This window comes from Magnolia sinica, chromosome 4 (assembly GCF_029962835.1).
Source record: "Magnolia sinica isolate HGM2019 chromosome 4, MsV1, whole genome shotgun sequence".
In the NCBI taxonomy this organism is placed as follows: domain Eukaryota; kingdom Viridiplantae; phylum Streptophyta; class Magnoliopsida; order Magnoliales; family Magnoliaceae; genus Magnolia; species Magnolia sinica.
The window spans coordinates 8207552-8226873 of record NC_080576.1 but is presented as its reverse complement, the minus strand read 5'-3'; the positions used below and the strand labels follow the sequence as shown (position 1 = coordinate 8226873).

The 19322-nt window shown below is 41.1% G+C and overlaps 1 protein-coding gene across 1 annotated transcript; it reads left to right on the top strand.

Moving 5' to 3' along the window:
• The first annotated feature begins 454 nt into the window (after nt 1-454).
• On the top strand, nt 455-17516 carry LOC131242332 (uncharacterized). Its single transcript, XM_058240915.1, has 11 exons — nt 455-733; nt 865-1382; nt 1772-1861; nt 1947-2186; nt 14072-14293; nt 14395-14713; nt 15274-15572; nt 15666-15787; nt 16559-16665; nt 16749-16822; nt 17153-17516. The coding sequence occupies exons 1-11, from the start codon at nt 547-549 to the stop codon at nt 17240-17242; spliced, it is 2268 nt and encodes a 755-aa protein (XP_058096898.1). The 5' UTR covers nt 455-546; the 3' UTR covers nt 17243-17516.
• Nucleotides 17517-19322: the final 1806 nt, after the last annotated feature.

Sequence of the window (19322 nt, the reverse complement as noted above, 5' to 3'; positions counted from 1 at the left end):
AGCCCATCTCGATGATTGTTATGTATATCCATTATATTCATTCGTTTTTACAGATCACGGCTCCAAAATGAAGCAAATATAAATCTTAAGTGGACCACACCATATGAAACAATGGTGATTGACCGTCAAAAACTTCCTTATGCCCACCGTAATGTTTATTTCCATCCAACCCGTTGATAAGGTAACACACACCCAGATGAAGGGAAACACTAACATCAGCTGGATCCAAAACTTTTATGGCCCAAAAGAAGTTTTTAATCGTTAATCACGACTGTTTCCCATGGTGTCGTCAACTTGAGATTTCCATATGCTTTATTTCAGGAACGATGCACTTAAATGAGATGAAAAAAACGTATGGACGGCGTGGATATAGAGAAGATACATCAAGGTAGGCCCCACGGTCACGGCTTAATCGAAGTCGGTGTCTGCCCGACCTGACCGAATCCTCTCCTGCGAAGATGAGCGGGTCCTGTTTAGGGTTTGCGATTTCCAGATAGAGAATATTGTGGCGTTTCTCTCTATCTCTCTCTCTCTTTCTCCTCGAAGATGCCGCCTCGAGCAGTAAGGCGACCTTCGACTGCTCCTGCCCTAAAGAAAAAGCCGCCTCCCAAAGCAACCTCCGTCGAAATCAAGGAAGAAGCTGAAGCCAAAGAAGTCGTGACCACTGAAAAGAATACCGGATCGTCGCCTCTTCCTTCTCTCAACGAATTACCCCGCGATACTTCCCCAAAAGGTACTCCTCACTCCCTTTCTCTCGATTACTGCTATATCTCTGCAAATGCTACTCTCTAGCTTCTCACACGCACAAATTAAAAACAAAACCTACAGTCTCCCTAAATTACGGTTTTGTGCCATTCGTATCAGCGGCAAAGGATACCGCTGCTGTGGCCGATCACGAGATCGGTGGATCTCGACGGTTGGATCTTAACGAGAAGGATCCAGAAGAAGACACTTCCGGAAATGCCGATGACAACAGCGGGCCGAACGAGGACATGGAATTCGAGGAAGTCGAAGAAGAAGAAGAAGTAGAAGAGGAAGTAGAAGAAGAAGAAGGAGAGGAGGGCGGGGATGCGGAAATTGAAGGTGAAGAAGAAGAAGAAGACGGTGTAGAGGAAGAGGATGCGGTCGATGGGGACGGGGAGGAGCACCGTGACATCGTGCAGGAGCGCCGGAAGCGGAAGGAGTTTGAGATATTTGTTGGGGGATTGGATAGGGATGCTACGGAGGAAGACTTGAAGAAGGTGTTTAGAGAGGTTGGTGAGATTTCCGAAGTGAGACTGCTGAAGAATTATTCGACCGGGAAGAACAAGGGCTTCGCGTTTATACGGTTTGCAACCATTGAGCAAGCACATCGCGCTCTGGAGGAGCTCAAGCATCCAACGGTACTGTGCATCGGATTTGCGTTCGGAGAGATGCATAACGCAGGGCCTGCAGCATAGCAATTTCAATTTTCTCATCTGGTGGGGTCTACCATGGATGGGCAATGCTGGGAAGGGCTTATTGGACAATCCTGGCCATTTGACTTCTGGCCTAGAATGAATGGCCACTGTTATTGCAAAAAGGTAAATGAATCATATGGCTGAGATTGTTCGATAGAGCGATCTTTTATTCATTGCCCATTCATGATGGGGACCACCTGATGAACACAGCAGTCATAATAAGGTCCCGCACATATAGAATGCTGCTCCAAACGAAAATCCAGTTAGTTTTGGCTAAGCATTGAAGAATGTCTCTTTGCGTTCAGTTCTAACCAACTGTTTTTATCCCATAGATTAATGGCAAGCAATGCGGAGTAGCTCCGAGCCAGGATAATGACACGCTCTTTGTTGGTAACATATGCAAGACATGGACAAAGGAAAATGTAAGTGAAGCGGAATTCTATTTATGAAGTGATTTCATTGTGAAGATCTTTCTTTTTTACTGGGCGTTCTTAATTTCTTATACAGCTTAAGGAAAAGCTTGCAAATTATGGTGTGGTTAAATTTGAAGAGTTGACATTGGTTGAGGATACTAAAAATGAGGGGATGAATCGTGGATTTGCATTTCTAGATTTCGAATCCCGTTCAGATGCTGTGGAGGCGTGCAAGCGCTTGCAGAAGAGGGGCGTTGTGTTTGGTACTGATAGGACTGCGAAGGTTGCTTTTGCAGACACTTTCATTGAACCTGACGATGAAATCATGGCACAGGTATTTCATACTGACCTGTATTTTTTATTTTTTGGATCAATCTTCACTTATCTCTCATGTGGTTGATGTTGATGAATGCTCTATTGCATTTTGTTTTTTAGTGAAACATATGAAAAGCATGGACCCTTTATGGTTCCCCTGAGAAAATAAGCAACATTTTATTAGCAAAAACAACGCACCAAATAATGGATCGCCTTCTTGCATTGACCTCCACTCTTTGCTAATGCTTGAGAAGCTCCTCTCTCTATATAGCATGGAATTCTAGAAACACCATAGCCCATTAGACAATTATCAAGAGTATTCTTCTTTTCATGGAACAGGCTGATTCTATTTTTCTTTCGAATATTCTCCCTTACCATTCCCCCCATAGCACTCAACACGAACAATTGAAGAAATAACACCTTACCTTCTTCACCAGGGAGCTATGTAGGGATAGGTGATCAACGGTTCCTTGTTCCCCCAGCACATGAAGCAGGTGTTTGGGAGGGCAAGTGACCTTTTTTCTGTATTATCTGCCATTGGCATTTTGTTTGCTGTGATCGTCCAAAGTAGAAACTTCCACTGTAGGTGGGACTCCATGACCCCACACGTTGCCCTAAGGTGTGTTGAAACGGTTATGTAACGGCTGTTATGTAATGGTATCGGCACACCCCATTACACGATTTGGGGCGAGATTGGGCACCCCCGGAAAAATAGCACCATAATGGACATTACCCCCCCTCCCCCCCTATCTTCTTCAAGAAAAAAATGTACCTAGGGCTAGGATGGAATCTTTTCTTCTTCTTTCTTTTTCTTTCTCTTCTCATCCTCCTCTGCCAACAACATCTCTCTCTCTCTCTCTCTCTCTCTCTCTCTCTCCCTGGGCTTTGAAGGGAGAGAGTAAGTGCTTCTTGTTCTCTCTCAAGGTTTCCAAGGGAGAGAGCAAGTGCGTCCCCCTCTCCTCTTTTGTCTTTTCAAAAGATTGCCTCAACGTGGCTTCGTTATCTCCAAGTTTTTTAACAGAGATGGTCCAACTGGTTGGACTAGAAGTTATGGTCCAGCAGCGGATGACTTCCAATCTTTCATGCGTGAGAAATTCAATCCATCCAATAAGTTGGGCCCACCATGAGGATCATGTTTTGCATTACTCAGGCATTGAGTGGTCGACACTTGTAATTTTTTTAAAAAAAAACTATTTATCAATGTCTAGAAGCTTTTGTCTATGTTGTGGGTCACCTAATGAGTAGATATTGATGATTTTTGCACTAGGTGTTGGGGCCAATCTATTGGAAAGGTTGGATTTCACATGAACTTAACCAATTGGAAGTTATTTTCTAGGTGGACCGTAGCTTTTGGTCCGACTGATTTGACTTGAGATTTTTCTCCGTTTTCCTTATATGATGCTCTAGTGGTGTATGAAGCTTGATACACTTGCACTCAGAAATTTGTACGTGGCATGTATTAAAATGTAAGGCCCATTGTTGCTTAGTCGGTCACAATCCCAAAATTAGATTGTTTGAATGATCCTCTAACCGTTGATTTATGGACGCTTGTTTATTGAAATAGGACAAAGGATATTTTTAATTCTTCACCATCTGATAAATGTCCATCGATTTGATAGTCGGATGGTGAAATAAGCATGATTTGGAGTTCATTGTATTTGTGAGATGATTGGGGGGCATTCAGTGGCCCGCCTTTGGGCCATCAATTCACTTAAGGCTTACAAAAGGTTACCTAGACCACATCTTGATCCACTACATTGATGCAGGCTTGCGACCCACATACATACATGGCCCACCGTAGAGCCTGACAAGACGTAGGCCCATAGCCCATTGTAGAGCCCAACATGTGCTGATTTCTAGGCTGATTATTTATAGATTTGGGGGCCTAAATCAAAGATTGAAATTTAATATTTTTGAGAGATATAGGGGGCTAATTCGAAGATGTGATTGATACGATTAAAGAGATGGGTTGTTTTAGAGAAATAATTACTTTTCATGTTTGCGTTTTATTATTAGGCTTGTACCATATTAAGGAAGATTAGATTGGTTTGAAATAAATTGTGATTGATTTGAAATCATTCTCATAATTGGGGGGATTTTATTTAAGGATTCATTTAGGATCTATAAAAGAGGGTGGTGGTGTAGGAGTTAGGTATTCAGATATTTTTCGAAGTGTAAGTTTTCTTAAAGTTTTTGTAAGAGAAGGTTGATGTCAATAAAGTTGTTTCCCTCTCTACTCCATTATTCTTGCAGGGGTGTGTGTGTGTGTGTGTGTGCAATTTTGGTATCGAGATCCCATTAACTCGATAACCGGCTCGCACCATTTTGGTATCAGGGCGAGTGATTGTTGGGGAATTGCCGACTCTACACCATCTCTTAATGGCTTCGAAGGAGAAGACACAAGAAGAGTGTGTGTAATTAATCCATTTGATCCACATACTCACAAAGCAGGTAGATCAACTCACGTATGCGGTAAGCAATCTCACTAATGAAGTGGGGGAGGTTCGACTTGGAGGGAATCCGGAGACCGAAATTGGAGCATGTGGACAGGTAGGGAAATGTACCCACCAAAGTCCTAACCAACAATGGGCAGCCCCAACTTATGAAGACACCAATCATTGAATCCTTCGATTGTTGGAATGTGACAGAGAGCCCAGACTTAAGGTAGAAATTTCAGAATTCCATGGCTGGTTGTCTGTTGATAACTTAATCGATTGGCTAAGCAAGGTAGAAAGATGTTCAAGTACAAGGAAATCGCGAATAAACGGAAGGTGAAGTTAGTTGTGAACTTTTTTGGTCATGCGTAGCATGGTGGGATGATCTCCAAGACGAACGAATCCGTCAAGGTAAGGAGAAAATATATTCTTGGGAAAAGATGAAAAAGAAGTTAAAAGGGAAGTTCATACCTGCGACTTTTGCCCTTGACCTCTATCAAAGATGTTGTTAAGGGAGCTAGTCTGTAAATGAATACATTGTGGAGTTCCATAACTTTACATCACGGGTAGGGTTTCGTGAGTATGAAGACAAAAAGATTTCAAGATATCTTAATGGTCTTAACTCAGATATTAGAAATGAATTTTTTTCCAAAGATGTTTTTAAAATGTTTGATGCATATACACTCGCATTGAAAGTTGAAGAGATAATTAATTGAGGACTCGGGGGATGATTTGATGCCCCCCGAGGATCGTCATCGATGACATGCAACATACTAACTTTCCTCGTAAGGCAACCATAGGGCTTCCCATAGGCCAAGGGACAATGGACCAACGTCTAATAATGAAGCCCCAACCTAGAGGGAGGTGGTCATGGACGAGGGGCTAATGCACTTAAGATGGGACAAAGCAACATTCCTTTCACATGCTTTAAGTGTGGGCAATTGGGACATCATTTTTTTTTTTCATTGTCCTGAGAATCAGTCTATAATTAAAATAAATTTGACCAAGGAAGGAGAATATGTTGAAGATACTCCCGAGCATATGCAAAACAAAATTGAAGTGGAAAAAATATGAAGACCATGGTGTGTTAGGGGAAGATGCAACAAATGCGTATGGTGATAGGGGAGAGTTGTTGGTTATCCAATGAACTATACTATTGATGCCTCAAGTTGTTGATGAGGGGAGATGGTTGTGACACAGTATCTTTAGCACCATTTGTACTTTGGGTGGGAAGATATACACCATTTTGGTATCAAAGCGGATGATCATTAGGGAACTGTCAACTCTACATCATCTCCTAATGGCTTCAAAGGAGGTGACACAAGAAGAATATGTGCAATTAATCCAATTGATCCACATACTCACAGAGCAAGTAGATCAATTCATGTATGCAGTAAGCAGTCTCACTAATGAAGTAGGGGAGCTTCGATGGGGAGAGAATCCAGAGTTCGAAGTTGGATCATACAGATACGTAGGGGAAGGAAGGTCCCCAACCAAGTCCTAACCAATAACAGGTGACCCCGGCTTATGAAAACACCAATGATCGAATCCTTCGTATGTTGGAACGTGACAGAGAGCCTGGAGTTGAAGTAGAAATTTCAGAAACCACGAAGAGATCTATGGAGTCAAAAGGAAAAGTTGACATCTAAGGTGATCGATGCATTAATATTAGACCTGCACTTAAATTCGCTAATGGATCAATTGATGGATCTAATGATAGTGACAACCACATTTATAGACATCCAAGTGGGTCTCAATACTCAAATTGAAACACCTTTGTAAAAGATAACTGTGGCAGGATAAATGCGGCAAATGTTTTAGGATTAATGAAGAAATTTAAAGTTATAACAAACAAGTTGGCACCCACAAAAGCGTGGGTGAAAAAGACATCATTTACAGTTGACTCCAACAAAGGTTGTGCTGAGTCAATGCAGGGTTCACGGTATGCCGCAAAGGCTGTTACGTGAATGTAACAATGTCAACCATTACACGTTACAGGGTCGTAACGGCTGTAACAGTATGAAAAAAGACCTATAATTGTCATTAACGGTCCGTTAGACCCCTTGTAAAGGCCATAAAGCCTTGTAATGGTCTGTTACAAAGCAAATAAAGGTTTTTTGTATTATTATTATTATTATTTTTAAATGTTATGGTGCAGATACCGCTTTTTCTGATTTCTTTCTTTCAATAAAAAAGATACCGTAATGGCTGTTATGGGGTCCGTAATAGCTGTTACGACCTGAATCGTAAAGGTAACGGTGGTGGCCGTTATGGCCACCGTTACCGTTACAGAATGCCTTTTTAGGGTTACACCATCAACTTTCACAAGAAAGAACACGATTCATCGTAGAGGTATTACAAGTCTAAAGGTTGAGATTGGTTTCCAACTTGAAGATGAGTTCTTTCGAAGCCAAAGAGAATTGATGCAGGCCTGCAGCCCATATATGCCCATGGTCCATCTAGGCCCATTGTAGGGCCTGGCAAGACAAAAGCCCACAACCCACTATAGAGCCCAACATGTGTTGATTTTTTGGGTTCATTATTTACATATTTGGCGGCCTAAATTAAGGATTGGAATTTACTATTTTTGGGAGATATGGGGGACTGATTTGAAGATGTGATTAATATGATTAAAGATTTTGGCTAGTTTTAGATATATAATTACTTTCCATGTTTGCGCATTTTTTTTTTTAATAAAAAAAATTAGGCTTTTACCATATTAAGAAAGATTAGATTTGTTTGAAATCAATCTCATGGTTGGGGGCATTTCAATTAAAATCTTTAATGGTTGGGGGCATTTCAATTAAAGATTCATTTATGATCTATCAAAGAGGGTGGTGGTGTAGGAGTTAGGTATTCGAATATTTTAATTAGTATGAGTTTTCTTAAAGTTTCTGTAAGAGAAGAAGGTTGATGATATCAATAAAGTTGTTTCCCTACCTACTCCATTGTTCTTGTGGGTATACTTATTTATTATTATTATTTTTTATTTTATGCAATTTGGGTATCGAGATCCCATTGACTCGATAAATCAGTTGCACCATACATGATATGGAAATGGGTATGCTGTATGCTAGTTCCTCCAATATGCAGTACACCAGAGGTGGCATGGGTTGTTCAGGTTTGGTACATGCTACGAAGTATCTACAAAATAGTTGTATATTATATACAAATCAATATTGGAATATATATATATATATATATATAAGGAAAAGGTTTTATACGCTCGACTATATTATACCTTCTATAAGGTCGAGTGCTGGCAGCACGTTATTCATTGGATAGTGAAAATTTTAAACAAATCAAGAAATTTTATAGGAAAATTGGATAAACAGAACCGGTGTAACCGGTTATTAAAATATCCCTCCACCTCTATCTCTCTCACGCTTATTTTATGCTGAAAACGTTGCGTTAGAAACTTACGTGGAGCTTACCGTGGTCTCTCTTTTTTTGTTTTTTCTTTTTGAGAAATCCACCCCGTCCATCCATTTTTCCATATCATTTTAGGACAAGAGGCCAAAAATGAGCTGAACCCAAGACTCAAGTGGGCCAAAAATGTGAGGATTGAACGTCCATAGTTGAAATATTCGTGGGGCCACAGAAGTTTTAAATCAAGATAATATTTTTGTTTTCAATTCATCTCAGTAGGAATATTGTTATGAACGTTATGGATGCAATTGAAACATCACTTTTGACCTAGAGAGGTTTCAACGGTAGAAATTTCCCTACCCACCTTTTCCTTTAGTGTGGCCCTCTTGAGTATTGGATCCGGCTCATTTTTGTCCCCGTGTCCTAAAATGATCTCCAAAAATTGATGGATGGGATGGATTTCTCACAAACACTATGGTTGTCTGTGACTGAAAACAGTGCAGGGTTGTCCGCGACGGAAAACAGTGCAACCCTGACATGCCAGAGAATTTCTCAATGATAGAAGTTCAGTTCCCACTGATTCTATCCACTTCAAGTGCAATCGCGGATTCGAAGCGGATTGCGTACTGAATAACTCAGTACCATTAGCGTACTGAATAAACTCTGTGGGTCCACCGTTATTTATTTAGTTTATCCACTCCGTTCATCTGTGTTAACAGATAAGTTTAGGTCTTGAGAACAAAAAGAAAGCATATACAAAGCTCAAGTGGACCACACCACAATAAATAGTGTGATTAAACCTCTACCATTGAAAAAATCTTGGAGGCCATAGAAGTTTTGGATCAAGCTGATGTTTGTGTTTTATCTTCATCCGTGTCTTTTTTATATTATTAACAGGTTGGATGGCAAATAAACATTAATGTGGGCCCTATGAAGGTTTCAACAGTGGAAATCATTATTCCACACTGTTTCCTGTGGCATGGTCCACTTGAGCTTTGGATTTATAGTAATTTTGGGATCAACCCCTAAAATTAGCAGGAAAAATGGATGGACGGTGTGGATAAACCACATACATTCACAGTGGGCCCAACCGAGTTTACTCAGTACGATAAAACGTACCTGAGTAACTCAGTACGCAATTCGATTTCTGCGGATTAGCTATGACAGGTTGAGTAGCGAGACACGCTGCTGAAGTGATGTTACTGTAGGCCCCACCATGGTGTATATTTTGTATCCACACCTTCCATCCATTTGGAGAGATCATTTTAGGGCAATATCCAAAGAATGAGTTGAATCCAAAGCTCTAGTGGACCCCATCACAGAAAAGAGTGGGGACTATGATGCCCACCATTAAAAACTTCTAAAGGCCACGAAAGTTTTAGATCAAGCTGATATTTGTGTTTTCTCTTATTTCATGTCTTCTTTTAACTTTTGAATAGGTTGGATTTCAAATAAACATTATGGTGGCCTTGGGATAGTTTCAACGGTGGGAATCACTCTCCCCACTATTTTCTATAGTGATGTCCACTACAGATTTTTATCTTCCTCATTCTTTGTCTCATGCCCTCAAATTATATCTTAAAATGGATGGACGGTGTGGATACAACACATACATCATAGTGGGGCCCACAAAACTTGGTGACGTAACTTCAGTAGCTGACTTGCTACTCAACCTGTTAGGGACGCGGATTGTGTCCTACCCCCGCCTGTCTCTAGCCCCGAACGGGCAGTTCTATAAGTGGGCTCACCGTGATGTATCCGTTTATCCAAGCCGTTCAACCCTTTTCTAAGATCATTCTAACACATTAACACAAAAATGAGGCAGATCCAACACTCAAATGGATTACACCACATAAGACTCTTGCATTTAATGCAATTAGCCTTTAATGTTTTGTGCATTTAATGCAACCAAGCTTATTATTTGGTGTGGTCCACTTGAGCGTTGGATCTGCCTCATTTTTGTGTTAATGCGTTAATATGATTTTAGAAAAGGGATGAACGGCTTGGATAAACGGATACATCACGGTGGGCCCGCATACAGAACTGCCTGTTAGGGGCTAGAGAGGGGCTGGGGTAGGACGCAATCTGCATCCACCTCTCAGTATCTAATCCGCCTACATCCACTTCCTTTAGGAATGCGCGTCCTACTCCATCCGGGCATGGCTCTGTGGGGCCCAACGTGATGTAAGTGTTTTATCTACTCCGTTCAAAGATTTTCTCAGATCATTTTAGTATATGAACCAAAAAATGAAGTAGGTCCAAGGCTTAAGTGGACTACAAGGTGGGGATTGAACGTCCACCATTAAAAACTTCTTGTGAGTTGGAGAAGTTTCGGATCAAGTTGATATTTGTGTTTTCAATTCATCCACGTCTACATGACCTTATGAATAGGTTGGATGGTAAAACAACATAATGCTGACACTTAGAAAGGTTTCAACGGTGAGTGTCATTATCAGTACAACCTCCTTTATTATAGTCCAATGGAGCTATGGACCTGCCTCATTTTTAGGATAATAACTTAAAACGATATGAGAAAATCTTTTAATGGCGTAGATAAAACACTTGCATCACGGTGGGCCCCACAGAGCCTTGCCCGTTTGGACGACGCAATCGGCGTCCTATTAAAAGTTGCAATGGACTCCAACGCTAGCTAGACGCAAATTAGCTACGACAGGTTACATCACCAGACCCACCATGATGTATGTGTTATATCCATAGTGTCCATTCACTCGGAGATATCAATTTAAGGCATGATACAAAGAATGAGTCGTATCCAAAGCTGGAATGTACCCACCACAGAAAACAGTGGATAAAGTGATGCCCACCATTAAAATTTTCTAAGGGGCACAAAAGTTTTCAATCAAGCTGAAATTTGTGTTTTCCATTCTTTCATGCATGTCTTAACTTATGAATAAGCTGGATCTCGGATAAACATCATAGTGGGCCTTGGGAAAGTTTCAACGGCGGGTGCAAGGCTTTCGCAGAAAATACACGTGAGAGAGGTGGATGGATATTTTAATAACCTGTTTCACCGGTTTTGTTTCTCCAGTTTCCCTATAAAATCTCCTCATTTGTTTAAAATTTTCACCATCCGAACCAATAACGTGCCGCCAACACTCGACCTTATGGAAGGTATAATAAGGTCGAGCGTATAGTACCATTTCCCATATATATATATATATATATATATATATATATATATGAATTTCATCATGTGAAATTATTATAGATCCTGAATGCATGATATTACCTTTTCTGCATGTTATTGCATAAATCAAATTAAACGAAATATTTAATCAAGATACAAAGGTTGCTATGTCGTTGAGAACGTAGCACAATAGCCATGGTTCAGCACGTTGAACTGCCTAATAAAAGATGTTTGCCGTGCATCCTTCAATGATTGTTGACTTAGAAGATGTCGAAACAAGAATGCTCAAGCCCTTGATTGCATCTGGCTGTGAGGGAGGCACAGTCTGGTGGGCTTAGATTGAGGCAAACGACTTCGGATGCGTTCCTTCGGATGCCCACACTCCTGCCAGCCCACATAGACTCTGAAAATCCACTGATTTTGAACTTGAACACCCCTTGATGGGGAGGGATTGGGGGACTTTGATAGTCTCTTGCATGAGGAGATGCCACTCCATGCCTATGTCCTTCACCGGCCGGTTGTTGAGGAACACAAAATTCCGTGAACATGTGGCACATTTGGTACATGTTCCACATGTGCTATCGTCCAAGTTCAAGTGCCCCACATGTGCCAAAAGCCATCATTACCCCAAATTCCAGGGTGTTTGATAAAAAAGGAATAGGACAACTAGTCCCAACAGCATGACTTGGGTAGCCTGTGCAGACTGCAGACACAACCAATCCTGAAAGCCTGTGCCTATACAACTTTGCTTTCGGCTAAGCAGCCCCTAAAGGAGAGTTTTCCAAGGTTTTACCCCCTCCCTATGTTGGTTATTCTGTAAGATACAAGGTGGTCTGTTGGCATATGTTGCGAACTGTAGAAGAAGAGTGGGGGAATATTGCGATTACTATCATAGCAGCTAGTAAGCTGTTGCATATCAATCCGTAGTCCTTTATTTTATTTCTGTTGCATTTGTGAATAATTTCCGTGGTTTGATCTTCAAGATAAATGGTACATATTGGAATCGCCATTCTTCCTCTATGATGTGGCTTTCTTCCTCACACACGAAATAAATAAAAATAAAATAAAAAACTCTTTACGGAGTACCTTATGCAGGCAAACAGGTACATAGGCATCTTACCTCCCTTTCTCTTCTTTTTCCTGTCCAAAGGGAAACACCCTCCCTTGCAACACTCTTTTATGGAGTAAAAGGGGAATCAAGCCATGCCTACTTCCTTGAGGAGAGTTCTCTGTCATTGTGACAAATAACAGACAGGTGGTGTCTGGCCAAGAAGTGGATTTCCTGTCTTAATGAGAAGGGATATCTCATGTTGGCACACCAAGGATATGCTGAAGTCAATGCCAAGGAGAGGTCCACTAGCCTCTCTGAACTTGAGAAGGTTCCCCTTTGCCCCTATGTAGGGTTGTTATTGTCCCACAATTTGCCATTCATAAGGGTGCAAACCCTATTGTATCCACCATCCATGAGGGTGCAAATTGCAACTCTTTGTTAGAATCACCCTCGCTTTTCACGGTTAACCTAACAGAATGACATCTGTTGCACTTCATCCATCCCAAAATGGTAACATGGTCACATAAGTTCTATCCAATGCATACAACAGTATGCAAACCCTTTTTAGGTACCGTTGTTACCTACCATACCATTCTTTGGACTGAACTTCAGTATCTATGAATGGTAGCGTTATAATCACCTGCCTTGGGATTGATCCCAAGTAGTATGCAGTTAAAATTGCAACCTTTAGCGGCCCATACACCTTAACACCCTTCAGAGGGTCTGATTAACAGAACAATGGTGCTTTGCTCACATGGCATCCCACCTGTGGGGTCCTTGTGCTCTTCTTTGAGACTTACATGATGTGTGGACTTTAGGAATGTGTTAGCTGTGACACTTGCACACTGAACTGTATCTAAACATGCAACCCTGCATCAACATATGCATTAAGTACTGTCCAGAGGCTCCATGCTTCCAACTCTGTGTTCCTATTCTAATCCTACACACTTGTAGGTTCTCACAGATGTCAACCAGGATACCCTCGAACCCTAGCACCATTGTGCCAAATTCCCACTTGTCTGAAGATGGCTCTGGACAGCCTACATCTTTCATGGTATATGTTCACCTGGTTGATCCTTTGCTTGAATGCGATTGTGTTCTTTTTGAGTTCTATAACTCTTTGACAGAGTGTTGACATGACACTCACAACCCGCAGTAATCCATTGGAGTGCATCGACATGTACATAAACGTCTCGATCTGTGCTAATTCACAGGAGTGCATCAACATGCACACGTCCCCCCTAGGTGTCCATACAATCACAAATCATCTTCAGCGCCCAGAGTCCTTGAAGATATTATCTACCATGATCAATCCAATCCCACATGATCACCTACAATGGTATGCATACTGCACACCTCTCTAGACAGGACATCTTTGGTGTCCCTCTTAATGGTCTGCTCCATGAGATGTAATTAATCACTTGTTGTATGCACAGCTGGGAAGGTGACGTTCTCACTTTTCAATAAAAGCCCTCTTAAGTGGGAACTTTGTGCACTTAAGGTTAATTCTTTCCCTGTGCAGAAACCACCTCTGCAATTTGGTTACAGCATGCTTATAGCTTTCAAAGCGTATCCATGCTGCATGTCTTGTGTTTTGTGATGTTTCTTCATCTGCAAATAGCATGCTTGTGCTTTAAACTGGGGAGGGAATGTAATTTTGTTGGCATTAAGAATTCTAAGAGTCAAAGTGAGCCTCTGCGATTGCTGGTTTTCAAGAGCCCAGGTAAAAGACAGTTGATATCTGGTAAGATGCTGATCGTCAAACATTTTCTAATCTACTTTTTAAAAGCTGACCTTTAATTTTTGGGAGAAGGTTAAGATGATGATGATGATTGTGATGACGATGACGACGACCATGATTTCCTAAGAGTGATGAGGATGCTCTAACTTTGTTATCTCAGGTCAAGACAATATTCATAGATGGTTTGCCTGCTACTTGGGATGTGGACCGTGTCAAAGAAAATCTTAAAAAGTTTGGGAAGATTGAAAAGGTTGAACTTGCGCGAAATATGCCAGCTGCTAAGAGGATGGATTTTGGTTTTATAACCTTTGACACGCACGATGCTGCATTGGCTTGCGCCAAAGACATTAACAATGCTGAACTTGATGATGGAGAGAAGAAGGTTGGTTGCTCTTCCAACTCTTGGTTATTTTGATCATATGACATTGATTTTTCAGACCTTCACTAGATGCAGATAAATTTTATATATGCACATTACCGCAGGTAAAGGTTAGGGCTAGACTATCAAGACCGCGCCACAGAGGCAGGTCAGTCAAAAATGCCCGAGGAGGTTACTTAATTGGGGATAGTAGCAGTCGAGGTGGTAGGGCTTCTTGGGGCCCTAGTATGCTTCGCATGGATTCCAGGAGATTGGCAGGACTTGGTGGACGTGCCATCCATGGTCGTTCTACATACAGTGATGGTTTTAAGCGGCCACGTGGCACTAGAGATGGACATGCAGTTGAGAACATCGCCCCTGAGAGGGTTGGGAGTAGACGCCGCTTGCCTCCTTTGGAGAGATCCTTGGATCGGAGGTCACCTGGTATATATTGATCATATAACCAACCCATATCTGCACTATAGTGACAATCACTGATGTTTTGAAAATATATTTTTAGGTTATCTTTGGAAAATGTTAAAATCTGGGAAATTCCCGATGTTTTCAAAATTTAGCCAGAAATCTTGATGTATTGTGAAAAAATTGCTACTTCCAACATGCGTTTCCACTTTCATTAACACTTAGATTTTTCTTGGACACCCAACTTTTTCGACTCCCTATCCATCTCTCAGTCACATTCCTCCATTTTTTATTTTATTTTTTTATTTTTTTATTTTTTTATTTTTTATTTTATTTTTTATTGTTTTTATTTTTTATTTTTTTTTATACCATTTATTCATCATATTTTTAATTAGTTTTTTAAATTTCTGAGAGATTTTTCTCTGTCTGGGTATATTCAGAGAAACCCTCAAAAGTTCGAAATATCCTGAGAAGCTACCATGCTGGGAAATTGCTGAAAATGAGATTTGTCACTTTCTCACATATGCTAGCAACTATCAGGTTCTTTTTGTTCACATTATATCATTTTCTTGTTCTTGCAACAGCTGCAACCTATGGAAAGATGAGTTCAACGAGGAGTTATATCCAACATGATGAACCTTTACCTAGGTCATCTGATTATGCTGCTAGAGCTGCTACTTGGAGGCGCTTGTCCTATAGAGATTCTTATCCTCATGGATCAGAGTACGTGACCAGTCCACCGAGGACTGCTAGTCGTAGACCGCCTGTTGTTGAAGAGGAAAGCTATGGACGGCGTATTGAACGTCCCTCAAATTATCGGGATACTCTCATCTATGATTACAGTTCTGTTTCGGGCACAAAGCGTACTCATTCTGCACTCATGGTTAGTTATTTTTATGAGATTTCCTGCATCTTTCTGTTTACTTGACAGTAGCGTTTTCATCAGTATAACTATTATTCTTATGCATGTTATTAGGATGATGTTGATCCTCGTTATGCTGAATATGCTGGTAGATCATCAAGAGCACGCCTTGACTATGGAGGGAGTAGTGCTGCCTTACAGAGTGATAGTGCTTATTATGGAGTTGAGACTACAAGGTTATCAGCTGCTTGGACCTCACAACATTATTTTATCTTAGTTGATTTACAAATTCAACTTGTTGATTGTTATCAAGCCAATAATGGACTGTTAGATAGTGCTTGATTGTAATCAACCTATGTAATAGTCTATAACATTGCGCCTGTGGGAGTTTTGTGCTCTCATTGCTGGTCCCCATGCCAGATAAAGGAGGGGGGTTGCATCAGGTTGGCACCCGGCATCAAACTTATGCCATAACTTTCATTATGAATTTGAACATGGCGTAGCAGGATTCATGTGGCTGACCCCAATTAATAGGGATAAGGCTTCCATGATGGTGAAGATGAGTTTAATTACAGATTCCTAATGCATCAAGACATGAATTGTGTCATGATGCACATAGTTTTAATAAGTGGGGACCTTGGATTGTGGATTCATACTGGATTTTATGGGGCCTCCCATTGGATGGGGGATGCCAAAGGTCTTCCAGATTTAATTGTTTGAATATCCTATCAATCTGATCCTTGGCCTATTTTGGGACCGTTGCTGTATTTTTTCTTAACTTTCTATTTGTTAGCCACTGAATCAAAGGTTTATCTCCCAATCTTGGAGGATTGATCCCATGTCCATTGCGAGACTGAACAGGCGAAAGGTATAAATTGCAGAACCATGGCTCCCAACTTGCTCAACAGCACATCAGGAAACAATTCGTGTCCTGTTGCATCAGACCCTGTAATTCTGAAATATCTGGTTCTTTCCCTTCACTAGGCTGACTTGCGTTAATTTATTAGGCTTGGGCGCAGTTCTCATCTTGGACATGATGGAGGTAGCCGGAGTTCAGCAGGGCATTCTCATGGCATGTACGACACCCACACATCAAGCATGGGGTACAGCCGAGGTATGAAAGCTCAGCATGCAGTTGTTATGATTGAGTAGGTTGTTGGACAATCATTTTGTCTTCACTGCATGCAATTCTTGCAGGTGAGGCGAGCAGGGCTGATGTGGAGGGAATGTATGCTAGCTACGGCAGGGATTATGTGTCTGGTGGAGAAGATGTGAGTTTTTATTTTTCCCCGTTTTTCTTCCATATTGTTTTATCTATACCTTCCCAGATTGATAGACACACCAACACTTTGTATTTTGTTAATACAAGTATGCATCTGTTCCTTCCTACTTTTAGGTAATATGGTAATAGAAATAGCAATATTGTATTACCAAAAGTAGAAAGGGTGGGTTTATCTATCAATGAAGTGGGGTGTAAGTAGTGGCTCCCATTATTTATTCTGGAACATAAGATTATATCATTTATCTCACTGTGAATTTCTCCATTCTGTCGTCTTTATCTCTCTCTCTCTCTCTCTCTCTCTCTCTCTCTCTCTCTCCAGTTGGGCGTTGGTTCATATTCATCATCTTACTCTAGGCGTGGCTTGAGCGATAGCTATTTGAGTGGCAGGGGTTCAGGGTCATATTATTAGGGCCTGTCTGTCTCCCTTAGTTATTTACCTTGAAGGTGAGCTGAGATAGCAAAAGGTCAGAGATTTGAAACGAGTTCCCAAATTTTTAATATTTGAAACTCCTTTTGCAGTTCTGTTGGATCTGGCCATGCCTTGATGGATTCCATATTTTCTGTTGCAAGATTTTTTATGTAATTTTTTATTTTTGTATTTACTATGAAAGGATGATGTTTCATGACGCACAAATACGTTTTGGTAATTAGAGGACATTTGGAAAGATTATTGGCTCAGGAAATTCACCTCATGTAGTATTGGCACCCAGTGCTTTATCTCATTAGGGTAAGTTCTTGAACAGAAAGTTCGTCTCCTAATGCTGCAAGACATCTGTTTTCAGTCCATAAACTAATGTGTGATGCATCCATGTACTATCCTTCTGGGTGCATGTGATATCGCTTTGAATTGATATATCCATGGATTGCCAATGGTTAGACTGCATTCTAATGCAAATTCTGAGTTGGTAAAATATTGAAGTGGGGATGTGGCATCCATTGTATTGAAGCTGCAAATTTGTGGATTCTGCTCCCAGGCATAAGCATTCTTTCGATAAACATATTTATTCTGCATATATTACTTGCTTTGGATTGTAAGAGTACAAAGGCCTTCTAATTGCTTCATCTCTATGATTTTTTACTCTGAATGTTCAAGATTGCAGTTCTCAAGGACTTGTTTTTGGTAATATTTCTGTTGTGGGATTTAATAGACTTGCCAAATAATCTGACAAACCAACATAGGTTGCTGGTTGAAAGAATTAAAGCAGTGGGACTGCCCAATGGGATCAATTTTCATTTCCTTTGATTCGACCTTCCCATATAAATGAGAAGTTGAGTATATCCACGCCAACTAACAAGTATTATATATATAATTCTGATTGTTTACATGTTCAATGGTGTATCAGTGCGTGTATATTCCATTTTAGGAGAAATGGCACAGCAGACTCCCACTTGTATATGCGGCCCACTGGGGTTTAGGCAGAGGCATAAATGTGGATGGCCCGCAAATGGCAAATTTTCAATGGCCCTGCTCGATTCAGGCAGCTCAAAATTTGGGGCAGGTCCAACAGTTGCCACCCCTGGCTGCTGGTCAATGTTCACATGTAATTGTTTCTCCCAGCTTGTCGGAGCTAGGATGAATAATAAAGAAGTTGCTATCAGCCTTGAGTTTTGGTCTCTCGATTGCCTAAGAGGTGGCCCATTGATCTGGTGGTCCAAATCTCTCACTACGGTGCTCGATTACACACTGGAACTCTTAACCATAAGGGCGCAATATTAAGAATTTATCAAACAGTAGAGGTGTTTAGGGGAGATAAGCATAACGACAATGCCACTAAAACATGTCTGCAATAGTTCTAATGGGGCTTAAAAGCCTACCAGCTTCTCATCATTGTCTGGAGTGAAATTGCCACTAGAATCTGCTTCGGCAGCAATTGACTTGACAGGCATACTTGGATTAAGTATAAATTAAATGTTACGGTGCAGGCCACGATTGGCACACATCAAGGCAAACTTCGAAGAGAGTTGATCAGGTACACATCCCAGGTTGTGGTGTGCCACTGCTGAGTTGACGTCACCAGTTTCTGTGGCCACCATGATGTTGTGTTATATCCACACCATCCATCCATCTTGCGAGATCATTTTACAGCATGGGCCAAAAAATGAGGCAGATCAAAAATTCAAATGGACCATACCATAGAAAGCAGTGGGGGCAATTTTGCCCACCATCGAAACCTTTCTAGTGTCCACCGTGATGTTTAGTTGCCATCCAACCTGTTCATAAGGTCATACAGACCTGGATGAAGGGAAATCACAAATATAAACTTGTGCTGTTCAGATTCTATGCCCATGAAACGTGTGCAAAGGTGCACACGGGTGCCCACATAAGGTGCTCAGGTGAGCATTCCTACACACACACACACATACATGGGTACCTGAACTCATGACCTTAGTGCTGCAATCCACAGGGTCTACCACTGAGCCATGAGTAAGGTCCCATGTAATGGAATGGGCTTGGGCGTCTGATATATTAGGCAAACGTTTTTTGTTTC

What these genes read in the sequence shown, in the direction of transcription:
- LOC131242332 (XM_058240915.1), top strand. Translation starts at nt 547, where the DNA reads ATGCCGCCTCGAGCAGTAAGGCGACCTTCGACTGCTCCTGCCCTAAAG. An exon ending in CCGCGATACTTCCCCAAAAG is followed by an intron (nt 734 to 864) that starts GTACTCCTCACT and finishes CATTCGTATCAG; the next exon opens with CGGCAAAGGATACCGCTGCT. An exon ending in ACGATGAAATCATGGCACAG is followed by an intron (nt 2,187 to 14,071) that starts GTATTTCATACT and finishes TTGTTATCTCAG; the next exon opens with GTCAAGACAATATTCATAGA.